Source organism: Gossypium raimondii, chromosome 8, assembly GCF_025698545.1.
Source record: "Gossypium raimondii isolate GPD5lz chromosome 8, ASM2569854v1, whole genome shotgun sequence".
Taxonomy (NCBI): domain Eukaryota; kingdom Viridiplantae; phylum Streptophyta; class Magnoliopsida; order Malvales; family Malvaceae; genus Gossypium; species Gossypium raimondii.
Genome location: NC_068572.1, coordinates 61,657,868 through 61,673,789, shown reverse-complemented (window position 1 = coordinate 61,673,789; position 15,922 = coordinate 61,657,868). Strand labels below are relative to the sequence as shown.

Below are 15,922 nucleotides of genomic sequence, written 5' to 3'. Positions count from 1 at the left end.
AAACAACAGTGGTAATAAGATTAGATACTATAGCGATATTGTAGTGTGAGACAAAAAGTAAACTAAACGCACCACACCCAATCACCTATCTAAACTCACCCTAAAACTCGACTCAAATGTCAATTCTTAAGTTCAAGCTCAGTTGGGTACTTAATCAAATTACTCTAACTCTATTAAACTCATTTATCAAATTTCATCGAAGTCTGTTAAACTCACGAATCAAAGTATATTTTTTGAATTTAATTCGTCATCTAAAGAATTAGGGCACGTCACTTACTTCGTCATGTAAGATTTAGGGTTTTTAAGCCACGTGGCATTACAGTCGTAAAAGTTCCTTCGTGTTCTCCGTTTTTAGACAGTCGAGGTTGTCGGAATCTGAAGATTCAAAGTGAAGGCCGAAAAAGAAAAGGCCTTTCCCCTTTCTTCTATGAAGGGATTTTCCCGCCAAATTAATCCACCATTAACGGCCTATCACCATCATCTTCATCATGATCATAATTCAACTTCCATTTCCTCTCAAATCCGCCTTATTCGTTATCTTTCTCTCCGTTTCCCTCTTCCATTTCAAACCCCTCTTCAACCCGACACGTAAACAAACCCTAACCCATTACGGATCCAACAACCTAACCGTCCGTAACAACTACATAATCCGGTTCACTGAGTATAAACCGGCATCCGATCATCGTTCTTACTTGGAATCCAACCTTCGATCCGACGGGTGGGAATGGATCGAAAGACGCAACGTGGCAGCTAAGTTCCCGACCGATTTTGGGCTGGTTTCGATCGAGGGTTCAGTGAAAGAAGCCTTGATTGAGGAAATCGAGAGGCTGGGATTCGTTAAAGATGTCAACGTTGATTTAAGCTATAACAGGGGTCTGCTTGGGGCTGGTGGTGGTGCTTTTGAGAATGGACGAAAACGACCCGGAAAGATTTTTACTTCGATGTCGTTTAGTGAAGAAAAACATTGCCATGTTTCGGGTTTAAGTAATTCGTCGATTAATTGGAGTCGCCATCTTTTGTCGCAGGTAAATTACCCAAAGTTTTTTCTATTCTATTCCTTTTTTTTTTAGAATTTAAATAAAGAAGTTGTGGAATTACTTGTATTTGATGTTGCAGAGGTCTCAAGTTACTTCCTTATTCGGAGCTGATGCTCTTTGGCGAAAAGGGTACACTGGTGCTAAAGTCAAAATGGCTATTTTCGATACTGGAATTCGTGCTGATCACCCTCATTTTCGAAACATTAAGGTGTGTGTATTTATATATGTATATGTGTTTGTATATACATAGTGGCTTTTCAATGGGGAACTTTAATTCTCACTTATGGGAGCAAACTCTTTTCAGGAACGTACTAATTGGACTAACGAAGATACTTTGAATGATAATCTTGGACACGGAACATTTGTGGCCGGTGTTATCGCCGGTGAAGATGCTGAGTGTCTTGGTTTTGCACCTGATACCGAGATTTATGCGTTTCGTGTTTTCACGGATGCGCAGGTAACGCTTGTTGGTATTAGAAATTTTCTTCATTTTTTGTATTGTCATTGGAAGTTGTTCCTTGGCCTTTATAAATCAGACCCTTTCTTTTACTAGAATACTAGAATTAGAATATATTTTAACTGAGAAATAAATATTGATAGGCAAGATAATGAAGGATTTTTATGTTTAATGCAGTATACCCTGAGGTTTCTTTGTTTTGACATTTGATTTATGATATAAAGTTTAGTTAGATTATGAGAATTTTGTCCTCAGCTTATTGCAGGTATCATATACATCATGGTTCCTTGATGCTTTCAACTATGCTATTGCAACCGACATGGATGTGTTAAACTTGAGCATAGGTGGACCTGATTACTTGGATCTCCCATTTGTAGAGAAGGTAGACTCCCTTTGGCATGTTACGTGTCAACCGTCATTTGATATTTTCGTTTCACAACCAAGAAATTGTGAATAAAAATGTCTGTTTTAGTCTGTTTTGTCGATTTGGACTTTTCAACTTTGCCCTTAAGACTTTGGTAGCATATGGAAATGCTTCATTCATAATGATTTATTTCTTTATTGGAGTTCGTTGAATTTTCTCCATAAACTTCTATGACCTCTCCTAAATTCCATGAATCGTGAATTGATCATTCTAATTAGTGAGTTGAGTTTCTCTTCATAGATTTTAGTACATTTTGAACTGTTTGTCTTCTTTGGACATTAATTTCTTAATGAGGATCACTTGTGATGTTACCCACTTTGGTGGTGAACTTGAAATATTATGCACGCGTACACTTTTGCATACGTTCCTTTTTTCTTTTTAATAACATGTAGCCAAGCCCTTTTCGGTTAATGTTTGCTGCTTTATGGTTCTCCAGGTTTGGGAAATAACAGCCAATAATATTATTATGGTATCAGCCATTGGAAATGATGGGCCACTTTATGGAACTTTAAACAATCCAGCTGACCAAAGTGACGTTATTGGTGTTGGTGGCATCGATTATAGTGATCACATAGCCTCATTTTCGTCACGTGGCATGAGTACTTGGGAGATTCCTCATGGGTATCATATCCTTCTAGTATAAAGTGTTACATATTTTGTATTTTTGTACTTATCCTACTTGGTTTTGAACCTCTAAATAAGTTTATACTATTTATGTCACTTTTTTTTTTCCTCCTTTTTGGTCATGAATATGTAGTACTCCTTATTTTTATGCAATAACTTTTCCAGCCCACAATCTGTTTTTCATTTGAAGAAAGTGTGCTGAATAACGCATGAAGATTTAACTTGGTTAATTCCCTTTGCAGTTATGGTCGTGTCAAACCAGATGTTGTGGCATATGGACGGGAAATTATGGGATCTAAGATCAGTACCGGATGTAAAAGCCTATCCGGCACTAGTGTGGCAAGCCCTGTGGTTGCTGGTGTGGTATGCCTGCTTGTTAGTATCATTCCTGAGAACAAACGGAAGGAAATTATGAATCCTGCCAGCATGAAACAAGCACTAGTTGAGGGCGCCGCTAAGCTCGCTGGTCCGAACATGTATGAACAGGGTGCAGGGAGAGTAGATCTGTAGGTTCACCTGATCTCGGTGCTTCTTCCTTATAACATTCAGAATTTTCCTTTTAGATCTATTTAGTATGTTAATAATTGATTAAGTTTATTTCTTTGTCAGATTAGAATCATATGAAATCCTTAAGAGTTACCAACCTCGAGCAAGCATATTTCCTAGTGTTCTTGATTATACAGATTGTCCGTATTCCTGGCCCTTTTGTCTGCAACCACTTTATGCTGGTGCGATGCCTGTGATATTCAATGCTACTGTTCTGAATGGGATGGGTGTCATTGGCTATGTTCATAGTCCACCGATATGGCATCCTTCAAACGAGGAAGGGAATCTTTTAAGTATTCGCTTTACTTATTCGGAAGTCATCTGGCCTTGGACAGGTTACTTAGCACTTCACATGCAAATTAAGGAAGAAGGTGCACATTTTTCCGGAGTGATTGAGGGCAATGTAACTGTTAGAGTACATTCTCCGCCAGCCCAAGGGGAGAGGGATGTTCGAACTAGTACTTGCGTTCTTAAGTTGAAATTGAATGTGGTTCCAACTCCACCACGATCAAAACGGGTTTTATGGGACCAATTTCACAGTATTAAATATCCTCCTGGATATATTCCAAGAGACTCATTGGATGTACGGAATGACATTCTTGATTGGCATGGGGATCACCTACATACAAATTTTCACATTATGTTCAACATGTTACGAGATGCTGGCTATTATATTGAGACACTTGGTTCTCCTCTTACATGTTTCGATGCTAGCCAATACGGAACTCTTTTGATGGTTGATCTTGAGGATGAATACTTCCAAGAAGAGATTGAAAAGCTCAGGGATGATGTCATTAATACTGGTTTGGGTTTGGCTGTTTTCGCTGAGTGGTATAATGTGGACACAATGGTCAAAATGAGATTTTTTGATGACAACACGAGGAGTTGGTGGACACCGGTGACCGGAGGTGCAAATATCCCAGCATTAAATGATCTTTTGGCTCCATTTGGGATAGCTTTTGGGGATAAGATTCTGAATGGTGATTTTTCTATTGACGATGAACAGAGTCGATATGCATCTGGAACAGATATAGTAAGGTTCCCAAGAGGTGGTTATGTACATAGCTTTCCTTTTTTGGATAGCTCGGAAAGTGGGGCCACTCAAAATTTGTTGCTGAATTCCGGCATGAACAAGGTGATTAAACATCTATAGTCTTTTAATAATTTCAGCATACGTGACTTTTAACAGTGAAAATTATGTGATCTCTTGGCATATGCAGGTAGACTCACCTATCCTTGGCCTGCTAGAAGTCGGTGAAGGTCGCATTGCTGTATATGGAGACTCAAACTGCTTAGACAGCAGCCATATGGTTACCAATTGCTACCGGCTTCTAAGAAAAATACTAGATTTCACAGGTTCAAATATTAAAGATCCTGTGCTTTTCTCCAAGTCTGTTAAGCAAGATATGCCATTGTATGAAGATGACAACCACTTATCATCACGAAGAACCGATGTAAATTTCTCCATGTATTCTGCTGTCCTTGGAAAGGATTTAATCTGTCGGACTGACTCTAGATTCGAAGTGTGGGGAACTAAAGGATACAATTTACACATTAGGGGAAGAAACAGAAAACTACCTGGCTATGATGTTATTGATTTAGGACGAGGCTTAAATTCCACTATCGATACATCAAATTCTCGGCGTCCCAAGTTTACAGAGAAAAATAAGGGCGATTATTTCGGAAACAGGTACTTGGGTGAGGTAAGAAGCATAATACTTTGTCTAAACCGATTCATTCTTTTTATATCTTGAGCCCGAAGACCGATAAAACTTACCTCTTGTTTTGGCAGCTCGATGTGCCTGAACTAGTTGCTAGTCAGTGGCTTGTACCTGCAGTTATCGCAATTACAGGTTGGTGAACACCTTTTATAGACACACACATATATAGATGTTGATGTAAATCTTCTTTGCATTTTTGGCCTTGTATTTGATTAATATCTCTGTTGTTCTTTTCACCAAAAATATATATATATATCTGTTGTTCTTCAGGCTTTGTACTATTCTTCAGCATATGGCGGATTCGACAAAAACGAAGGAGGCGAAGGAGATCAATGTCAGGTCGGTTAGCCAATCTATAGTTGAAGGATAAGACTTTTTTCGAAGTTAGTTTCTCTTTTCACTAATTTTCTATCTGTACTGTTACACCTTTTGAAAGTTTTGATAGCAGCAAGCACCACACAAGTTTAACCTTGAAATCGTACATGCAGAATTAGTAGCAAGTTTCATTATTCATATATATTTGGGTGAATATACCTGAGAGACCCCTTTATTATAGGGAACTGATCAAATTAGTCCCTCTAATAAGGCTAAACTGAAATAGAGTTAACATTAACTGTTTAAAAATTATCATTTATTGTTTAACAAAGTTAATATTTTTAAGGTTTTATAGTTCTGTAAATGAATTTATTTGGAATGGAACTGCAATTGGAAAAAACAATTTTCAAGACAATTTTTATATAATAAATGTTAGTTTTGTTACATTTTGGACTTGATTCTTTTCAATAGTATAGGAATTAAATTGATCCATTTAATAATAGAGGGACTAATTTGATCCGGTCACTATAACATAGGACCTCCCAATACTTTAACCTATATATTTGTATATTTGTGTATAGATACACATACATGCATCCATACATATACATAGTGATAATATGATGTGTCAAATCAAAGATAGATCCAAATTTTGAAACAAATAAAAGAATCAACCAAAGCGTATCCATTGTTTTCTTGTGTCTCTCTAATAAATACAAAATCAAATTAAATGAAAATTTGTGTTGTCTCATTCAAAAGCATGCCAATGGGAACTTTACAAAAAAAATGAGGCATTATAAAAGAGATTGAAATTTGAGCTACACCTTTAGCTGTTCTTCTTCATCCTAACCGCTTCCGTTTCCTGGCTGGTCTGATCTCTCATTGCTCGAGCTAGAAAGGGTTTCGTTTCCTGGTTGATTCGAGCAACTTTCATTGATAGAGCCGAAAGGGTTAGAACCGTATTCGGTGCTTGGTTCACCGTACTCGCCACTAGCACCGTATCCTTGAGAGTCCAACACCATTCTCTTGGACCCTTCCGTGTCTTCGTTGTGCTGGCTTGTATCGATGTCTGAGTTTTCATGAGAGCTGTGGATATTGCTATGTTCGGGACTTGCGCTGTCGTTAAGATCGGACATCGATACATCACCTTCTAAAGCTCGGGTTATCTGCTTGGTTAAAAGTTTCGGGTCAGAGTCCAATTATCTTTTCGTATTAGAGTTTCTTGACTCGAATCAAATAAAAGATTAATGACCTAAAGCTATCTAACTCGAATTCAACCTGAATTCCGATTGGCTGTACCTAATATCAAAACAATTGAAAACCAAAATGACAAAGATCCGAAATGATTTAAACATGCAATGACTCAATTGGCTAAAAACATCCTAAATTTGAATGATTTTATACTGAGAACTCGAAACTTGAAATAATTTAAATTTAACATGTGACACAAATTTAAAATTGACCCGAACCCAAATTTACCTGGCTCATTCGTGGTCGATCTCGAGCTGAAAGTTGAACACAAGCAGCAGCACAAGCAACCATACGAACCATCTCATTGTGGTCATATTCCTTTCCTAATTTTGGATCAGCGAAACAGTCGAAGCTCCCATCATCTAAAGCTTTTGTGAGCAAAGGTCTAGCCTGTAAATCCCAAATTGTACGTTTCACTTAATAATGATTCTAAGTTGATTTAAGAATTTGAATCTCGGTATATGCAATTAGTTCATGAAGAGGGATGAAAAAGAGAAAATAAGAACTTAACCCAATCGGCTAAGCCGTCGTCTTTGTAAGAAGAGCTAACTGGTTTATGTCCGGTAATTAATTCCAAAATCATAACCCCGAACGAGAAAACATCTGATTTATCCGTGAGTTTTCCGCTTGAAGCATACTCAGGAGCCAAATACCTAAAGAGTTAATAGTGGATGGAAACGTATGTTATTCAAATGGAGCGTTAAATTCAAGTATATATATATATTTAGACGATCATTTGAAAGGTTATATTTTTATATTCATATTTGAATATGTGTCAGATATGAATGTAGAATACGAATATCTTAAAGGAAAAAAGAAAAATCAAAACAACATAGATAAAAAAAATTAGTGGACAAAAGTTCTTAGTTCACAAACATAAATATATATATACACACCAAGAAACAAATCTTACCCAAAAGTACCCATCACTCTGGTAGAGACATGAGTGTTGACATCATATGAAAACTTAGCTAGTCCAAAATCAGCAACCTGAAAACACAAATTTTCTCTATATTATTCGTATTGAAATCTGGGAATGAATTTGAATACGGATTTAAATATATGCCTCAATAATTATAATGTAGATTTAAATTAATATAGAGCATAATGAATGAAGAATTGAAAAGAATTCGTTCTTGACATACGCATTAAAACCGCACTTATTATAATTTTACATGTAAAACTCGAATGTTAAAAAATAAACTATCTTTTATCTTACCAATTAATGCCAATAATTAACAAGTAAAAAGAAACACAGATGGTTAATTAAATAAGCAGGATTTTTCTCGAACAGCTTGAGGGCATGCGTTTACCTTGCTATTTGTCTTGAATATTTAGAAATTTCAAAAAAATAAAATAAAATGAAAAATAATTACCTTAGCTTCGAAATTGAAATCCAAAAGAATATTAGCTGCTTTAATATCACGATGGATGATCTTTGGATGACCTGGAAAATTAATATTTGATAATTTTTAACATAAATTAAGAGATATTGAAACCTTAAAAATCTAAAGAGTAAAAAAGAACCTACAATCTTCATGAAGATATGCTAGTCCTTTTGCAGATCCTAAAGCAATTTTCATTCGAGTTGACCAATCCATGATAGGTCGTCCCTCTCCTGCAAATCACCATTCTCATATCATTTCAGCTGATGAAAAAAAAAAACTGACCCGTTTTAGGATGTGACTTACCTATAAAAGTAAATAAACTCAAAATTTTTCAAGTTCAGAAAATCAACTTGAAAATTCGAATATCCAATCACAAAAAAAACATAAATTGATTCGAATCTAGAAATGATTTGAAAATTTTAGGACCTAATAGGAGAGGAACATAATGGTGACCAAGGGGACCTTGGCGCTCCCAAAATTATGGGAAAATTTTTATTTTTCCTTTGAAATTTTTAAAAAAATTTAACTAAGCTACTCAAAATTTTGAAAATTTTTATTATATCTTTTAATTTTTTAAAAATAATTAAACTATATTAAAAGAATTTCTCACTAAACTCCTAAATTTTAAAATTTTAGTTAACACCCAAAATTTAGTTAACTTGATCTAAAACTAACCTAATTAACCCATTTCGAGAAGTGTAAGTATGAGTATTGAATATAAGGTATCTACATACAACATAGTATATTTAATTCTTCTATGTTACTAAAACTTTGAACACTTAATGAAAAGACGATCTTACCATGCAAGTGAAACTCCAAAGTGTTGTTTGGAACAAACTCATAAACAAGCATCCTCGTTGTCTCGGATATACAATATCCAACCAACGAGACAAGATGTTTATGATGAAGGCGGCTAATGATCTCAACTTCCGCTTTAAATTCTCTCTCCCCTTGCCTGCTTTCGACCTTCAGTTGCTTCACCGCCACTTCTTTCCCGTCGACGAATGTTCCTCGATAAACGTACCCGAAACCACCTTGTCCTATAAGGTTGGAATCGGAGAAGCCATTTGTTGCCTTTGCTAGTTCCTCGTAGGTAAACATTCTGTTTGAGAAACTTAATGCAATTTTAGGTGCGGTCGGTAGGAATGGGTTTTCTGGAATTGAATCTATATCAGTGTCGAAACCTCCAAAGTTGCACGTAAAAGGTGGTGGAGGCGGCGGAAGCAATGGTATTAAAGATGTCGAAGAGTGTTCCGGGGACGGAGATTTCCGTGGTGGAGACTGTGGAGGAATGGGTTCTGGATCTGGTGGATTTTGTTGCCCTTGATTATGTTGACCACCATGAGTATCATCTAAAATATATAAATAAATGACATAAAATAAGTTATATGACATCAATTCTTTTTCATGCTTGCAATAACTAGATTAATGTATATAATTCAATGTATGGTACGAAACACAAGATAAAATATCAACAAAATGAAACACTTAACAAAAATTTAGTCAACTAAACATGTTTTATTGATGAAGTTGTTACCCATCTCTTTAAGAGTTTCATTAATAATAAATCAAGATGATGCACGATACATTTTTCATGCATTTTAAACGAGATATTTTTACTCTATAAATTTAGTCTAAATTTTCAACAAAAATTGAGATATATGGAAGAAAAAGAATAATTAACCTTTGGGCCTAGGAGATGGAGGAGGTGTGTAGTAACTTTCTTCATCTCTTCTTTTTCTTGTTCTTTTTCTCTTTTTAGAAGATATAAGAGTAAATAACAAACTCAAAACCAATAATATGGCTATCCCCCCTATTGTTATCCCCAATACCAGCATCGTCGGCACTCCACCTCTGGAATGAGATGGCGGCGGCAGAGGATATGCAGTCGTTGAAGTCCATGTAGGCGGTGGTGGTGGTGGTAGCAATGGAGTGTTGGATGAACTTCTCGGGGTTGGTTGCCGTGTAGAAGGGTGTGGAGGGTAAATAATATTGGAGGATGGTGGCGGAGGAAAAGTGGTGGCTGGTGGCGGAAGGGAAGGGTTGGTGGTGGATGATGGTGGAGGAAAAGTGGTGAATGGAAGCGGAGAGGAAGGGTTGGTGGATAATAGCGGGGGGAAAGTGGTGACTGGTGACGGAAGGGTAGTGGGGAACGACGGCGAAGGAGATGACGCGAAGGGAGGAGGAGCAGTGGTTGAAGACGGAGCAGCAGAAGGGGTTACTACTGGAGGCTGTGGATATGGGGTGAGTGGCGTTTTGGAGGGAGTGCTAGTTGGAGGCGGAGCTTCGGAGGTCGATGGTTGTGGTGATGGCGATGTAGCATTGATCGTTGGTGGTAACGCTGCTGGTGCCGATGCCGGTGCTGGCGATGACATTGCTCTATAGGAAACTGAAAAATGTAAAAAGTAAGAACTCTTAAAATGAAGTAAAATCCTTATTGGGTTATTGGTTAAAAAAAGTTATTTAGATAAATACTTAAAGATAAATATTAGAAAAAGTAGAAAATAATCTGATTATAATTATAATAAAAATTTATAAATATAATTACCCTCGAAAATAGTATTTCGAATAAAATTATAATATAAAATGTTACGTAATATCGCGGACTTTCGAATTTAGGACGAAAGGCTATTTATTAGTTCCTAGATTTTGGGAACAGCTTTTTTTCGGCTCTCTTAGAAGCTTCTTTTAATTTCTTCTTTAAGGTACGACATTTTGAAAAAGTATTCACATATAATAAAAATAACATATTAATTAATAATTTAATTTTTAAATTAAAAAATACTTATTTCGTTTACAGTTGGTGAAGTAAAAAACTCTACAAGCGAATTTAATATGATGTCAAATGTCTTTTTTATTTAATTATTATTTTATAGGAAAATATTTAGTACATTGTCATTGGATGTTTTAGACACTCGTCAATCTCTTAATCTTATTTGTAGAATTTTTTAGTCGATGAACCAAATATTTTACTATAAAATAATAATATTTTTATTATATAACGTCTATCAAGTGATTAATCTAATAGAAGAATTTTAATTGTGTTAACCGTTATTTTTAAAATCTAAAAACATAGAATTTATAATATTTAAAAATAAAAGTAATTTTACTTTTTGAAAAATTGTATTAAAATATTTTATTTTATGCTGTCTAATTTGGAAATCTTTCTATTTAATGAAATTTTGAAGAAAATAAAAGGTATAATCAATTAATTAATTATGAATTTATACCTTTATTACTTTTTCATAGTTATCTTTACGAATCAGATATGTTCCAAATTGAAGTAATTATCTTCTTTTTTTTCTCATTATTATCATCTAGTTTTTGGCATAAGATTAAAATGACTTCAAAACACATAAAACCCACTTTTTTTCCTCATATTAAATTTTAATGGGTTTGAAATAAAGTTTTATTTGCATTCAAAAACAAAATAATAAATAAATTGTAATTCAGAAGAGGTCCCTGATTGATATTTTGAAATACAAATATATAAATAAGAAATATATTATATGTGAAATTTAAAACTACATCACATGTGTATCAAATAATATCTCCGAACTCTCAAACATTTTAATTGAGTTATTAAAGTATTAATATTATATCAATCGGTCTTTTTATCAAATTAGTTAGTAACTTATTCATTAAATGTTAGTTCAAATTTTGAGATCGAACATATTTAAAATACATAAATTAAATTGTAAAAATATGCGTATTAATTATATTAGTAATTTGGATTTGATTAATACAATATTAATACTTTTAGTACACGAGGAAGACTTGAATGATGAATTTAAAATTTGACACATATTTGGTATGTTCCTGAGTTTTAGACCCCATGGCATTTATCTTACTCACCAAGGCCATCTGGATGACACGTGGTGGGGCCTACGGCAGTGATGGGCTCAACGTGTCAACTTGATGGTCTCGCCAGCCTGCTCAAAGTTTAAGCATTGGAATCTTACGCGTGTCGTTACCCACTTCCCACTTGCTCGTGTTTTTAACACGCGCCAGCGAGTGAAGAGTTAGATTATGTGGTCCCCACTTTAAAGTACAAAGAAAATGAATAGAAATGAATATGGTTAAAATTTGTCATAACTCCCTTTTCTCTTGTAAATTTGAAATTTAGTCCTTATACTTCCATCTCTAGGAATTTAATCATTTTACTTTTCAGATTTCAAAATTTAAGTTTAACTGTTAACACATTAAAATTATTTTTTAAAATTCACATTTATTATAGAGTCATTTCTTAGTTACATGGCTACCAGGTTGAGTATTTTTTATTTCAAAATGTCACACCAACAAAGTTAACAAAAAATTAACAATATTAATAATTAGACTTGAAATTTGAAATCTGAAATCTGAAAGTAGAGAGACTAAATTCTTAGAAATAAAAGTAAAGGGACTAAAATCCAATTTTGTGAGGAGTATAGAGACTTAAGGCATATTTTAACCGATGAATATTTAAGGTTAAAGTGTGCTTAAAGTTCCTATACTATTTGTGTATTTATAAATTTAGCCCTCGGACTTTTATTTCTAGGAATAATTCTTCTATTTTTGAATTTAAAACGCAAGTCCTATTGTTAACACCATTAAATTTTCTGTTAAATTCAAATGCATAAAATGCTATGTTTCTATTACATGACGATCGAATGAGTATTTATTTTATTTAAAATCTCACACCAATAAATTTAATAAAATAATTTTAACGGTGTTAGCATTTGGATCTATATTTTAAAATCTAGAAAGTAAAATTACTAAATTTTACATGCACAAGCAGTAGTGAAAGATTTAAAGATAAACACTAAAAACTTTATTTAAACTTAAAATTAAACTCAAAATTCAAAACCCAATATAAATCTTAAATCCTAAACCATAAATCTTAAATTTAAAATTAGAGAAAAACATAATAATTATAATTAACATATTCAATCAATTATAAATTTACATGTTAACCATAGTTTAAGCCCGTCTTGATATAGACATATTGACTTTAACACCAACTAACCATATTATAAATTTAAATTCTTTAAAAGGAGTAAAATCATAAATTGACCATATAATTATATATATATAAATTTTCACTTTATATGATAGGTATTTTATTTGTATAATATATATAAATTACATATTTTAAAATAATTTTTATGAATAATTTTGAACGTGTATTGAATGATGGGCATAGGGCATATTGAAGGAATAATTTGGCTGGCTCGATGCTTATGATAAGGGTATGGAAACCCATATGGAACTATCACTATTTTAATATAATAATTTGATACCTTTATTCAAGTTTTAGGGTATATTTTGTCTATTTTATTTAGAAAACTATTTTATTTAAAAATAGTAAATTAGTTGTTGTATTTGATATTAAAGAGTAAAATGATTATTTTTTTAAAGTTTATCTATTTCTACGGTTAAAACTAGTTCTTATATATTAAAATGAGGCACACGTCACATTTGAATATTCCATCAGCCTAACTAATTTTTAACGGTGTAATTTTTTATAAGGTAACTTTCAAAATATTTAAGATAACTTTCAGACTATCATCTATCGTGTTAGATGGCAATTCATTATATATGTGATATGTATTATATTTTTTAAAAACTGAATTAGATACCACGTGCCAACATCTTGTGCAATCACCAGTTTGGTAGAGATTTTGTGGCATCAAGCAAAAATTGATTTTTTTTTTATCATTCAACTATTTAAGTTTGTATTTTTTGATCACCCAATTATGTTGGATTTTTAGATGTTTTCATTTTTACATTAGTCAGTTAGTGAAGAAAAAATGAAAAAACTGAATAGTTGAATGATCATTTTGTAACTTTTTATAATTAAGTGGCAAAAAAAAATATTTATTTTATTCAAGTATACATAGAGTCGACAACTAAATTTTTGTTCAAAAAAAATGGTTTCGACACATAGTATGTATAATTTCTAGAAAGGAGAAGTATATGGCATTGAACCCACACAACACCTTGTTATTGGTTAATATGTTCATAGTTTGTGCCGAAAGACGTTGGAAGTTAAAACTAAAAGTACATTTATGCTATTTTCCCAATAACAAGAGTTAGGATCCATCAAAAATAGCACATCAAAAGGGATTATAAATTATTAATTATCAAATTCAAAGGAAATTTGTCAAATTCTATTATCAGTCCTTGTACTCTGAGTAAATTGTGAATTTAATCCATATACTTTAATTTGGTCAAATTTATTTTCGAATTAGTCAATTTTAATCCCTATACTGTTCAAAATTTAAAGTTTCATCCATTTGGATGAATTCTACTATTAGTCTTGCTTCAATTAAATCGTTCTTAATTCTTATATTTTTAAAATTTTGAAAATTTAAAATTGGCACAAATAACACTATTAATTGACTTTTTATGAATAACACGTAGAAATAACAAATTAATAAGGCATTGCACATGTGATGATGTGATTTTCATATCATATTTTAAAAACAGTAAAATTTATTAAATTTTATCTAGATTGAAATTTTAAAATTAAAAATACATGAATAAAAAACAATTACGACCAAAATTCATAATTTATATGCAAAATTTAACTAAAGAAAATTATATTTAATATTCTTTATTTAGTTCTATTTCATATATCATCTTAATCAATATCACTAAACACATTTAATTTTCTTAATTATGTTCCATAATCATATTTTCTTATTTGATATAAAACTTTCAACAAAAATTTTAAATATAATAAGTAAATAATGAAAATATTTCAAAATAAAATAAGTAATGTCAAATAATTTAATAATATAAATTAAATCTTATAAAATTTAGTACTAAATTCATTACAGTGATTAGGAAAAGAAATGAAAAATCTAAAATTAAAAAAAAAAACTCAATGAGAAAAAAAGAAGATATTTCATGTGAAGCAAACAAACGGAAAACTAAAAGCCACCGCCAAATAGTGAAAATGGATAAGGCAGTGAAACACGCGCCTCCATCGTCCCTCCGGCCACCTCCGCCATATCTCCTAAATAACGCAATTGCCCATTCCCATCACCATACCCTACTAAACTACTCATCCCCGATGAAAACACCGCCGTGCTGTTTCCATTCACCGGCGGCACCACCACCGGCGATTGGCTTGTTATCGTACCGCAACCGTTGTTCATTACTTGTCCTACAATATCTCTACGCTCCAACACCACCATGGAGTCTTCCGGAGACGGCGATGGCGATGACGAAGACGAAGTCAATTCAGCATGCCATCCTTCACCTTCATATTTCACCGAATTATTCGAAACCGCCAGTGGCGGCACCACCTTCAACCGCCGTTTCTCCAACATAATTCGCCTACTCCGCTGCTTTTCGAGCACCAAACACAAAACGAAACCAGGATCCTCGACGACCTGGCGAAGAAACGCCACCATCTGCTTTGGCCGCCGCTCCGTCGTCTCCAATCGCTCGTTCATCCCTTTCAACTCTTCTTCCAACCATTTCTGCTCCTCTTTCATCCTCGCTATCTCCATCACAATTTCACCGTCGTCGTAACCGTCGCCGTCACTGCCGCCATCTAAAACCTCACCTTTCTTCAACCGCACGCATCGATTTCCCCCGGTTTTTCTCCTCACCACGTTCTTCAACAAATGCTTTTGACCTCGAAGAAACCATTCATTCGCAAATTCCCACTTATCTGAATCCACCTTCCTAAAACCCTAATCATCAACCACAAATCATAAACATCTTTAAACCATTTCAAATACACACACGCACACACACACATTGAATTGAAATTTGAAACTTACATAAGTATTAAGCTGGCGAATGAAGCTAGTAAAATTGCTATGTTTGAAGTAAAAAGGCAAAATCTTGTGAGAGAAATCTAAAGGGTCGATGACTATGAAACTGTTGTTAGTTTTGCCCCAGGTGATAAGATCGTCGGTCGCCGGATCGTTGACCATCTGGTAAGTTTTAGCGACGAAGGGCGGAACGACGTCGTTACAGTTAGCAGCTTCCATAATCAAACATGAAAGCTGTTAGCTTTTTTTTTTTTCAGTGAGGAGAGGAGTATCTTGGCTCGAATAAATATTACTTGACAAAAAGATTGGACCAAATTGATTGAATGGAAAATTAGAAATATATTTTATTAAATTTGATAATCGAATTGATTTTAAAGGATAAAATAATAT

At 33.7% G+C, this 15,922-nt stretch overlaps 3 protein-coding genes across 4 annotated transcripts; 1 reads left to right on the top strand and 2 right to left on the bottom strand.

Annotated features, from left to right (window-relative positions):
* Window positions 1-326: 326 nt before the first annotated feature.
* LOC105792892 (subtilisin-like protease SBT6.1) lies at window positions 327-5,322 on the top strand. Of its 2 annotated transcripts, XM_012621733.2 has the most exons (10): window positions 327-1,025; window positions 1,117-1,245; window positions 1,342-1,494; window positions 1,760-1,876; window positions 2,355-2,539; window positions 2,785-3,048; window positions 3,152-4,223; window positions 4,309-4,791; window positions 4,881-4,941; window positions 5,080-5,322. In XM_012621733.2, exons 1-10 carry the CDS (start codon window positions 489-491, stop codon window positions 5,166-5,168), a joined length of 3,090 nt encoding a protein of 1,029 aa, XP_012477187.1. In that variant the 5' UTR covers window positions 327-488; the 3' UTR covers window positions 5,169-5,322. The 2 variants fall into 2 exon arrangements, with proteins under 2 accessions (XP_012477187.1, XP_052491026.1); XM_052635066.1 differs by lacking the exons at window positions 327-1,025; window positions 1,117-1,245 and having other exon boundaries at window positions 1,478-1,494; window positions 1,750-1,876.
* Window positions 5,323-5,543: 221 nt separating this feature from the next.
* On the bottom strand, window positions 5,544-10,138 carry LOC105792893 (proline-rich receptor-like protein kinase PERK1). Its single transcript, XM_012621734.2, has 8 exons — window positions 9,448-10,138; window positions 8,564-9,115; window positions 7,907-7,993; window positions 7,752-7,822; window positions 7,289-7,365; window positions 6,887-7,028; window positions 6,604-6,765; window positions 5,544-6,290 (listed from the first exon to the last, which is right to left on the bottom strand). The coding sequence occupies exons 1-8, from the start codon at window positions 10,136-10,138 to the stop codon at window positions 5,970-5,972; spliced, it is 2,103 nt and encodes a 700-aa protein (XP_012477188.1). The 3' UTR covers window positions 5,544-5,969.
* Window positions 10,139-14,523: 4,385 nt separating this feature from the next.
* Window positions 14,524-15,799, bottom strand: LOC105792891 (heat stress transcription factor C-1). The gene is made up of 2 exons (XM_012621732.2): window positions 15,539-15,799; window positions 14,524-15,448 (listed from the first exon to the last, which is right to left on the bottom strand). Exons 1-2 carry the CDS (start codon window positions 15,749-15,751, stop codon window positions 14,678-14,680), a joined length of 984 nt encoding a protein of 327 aa, XP_012477186.1. The 5' UTR covers window positions 15,752-15,799; the 3' UTR covers window positions 14,524-14,677.
* Between the last annotated feature and the right edge of the window lie 123 nt (window positions 15,800-15,922).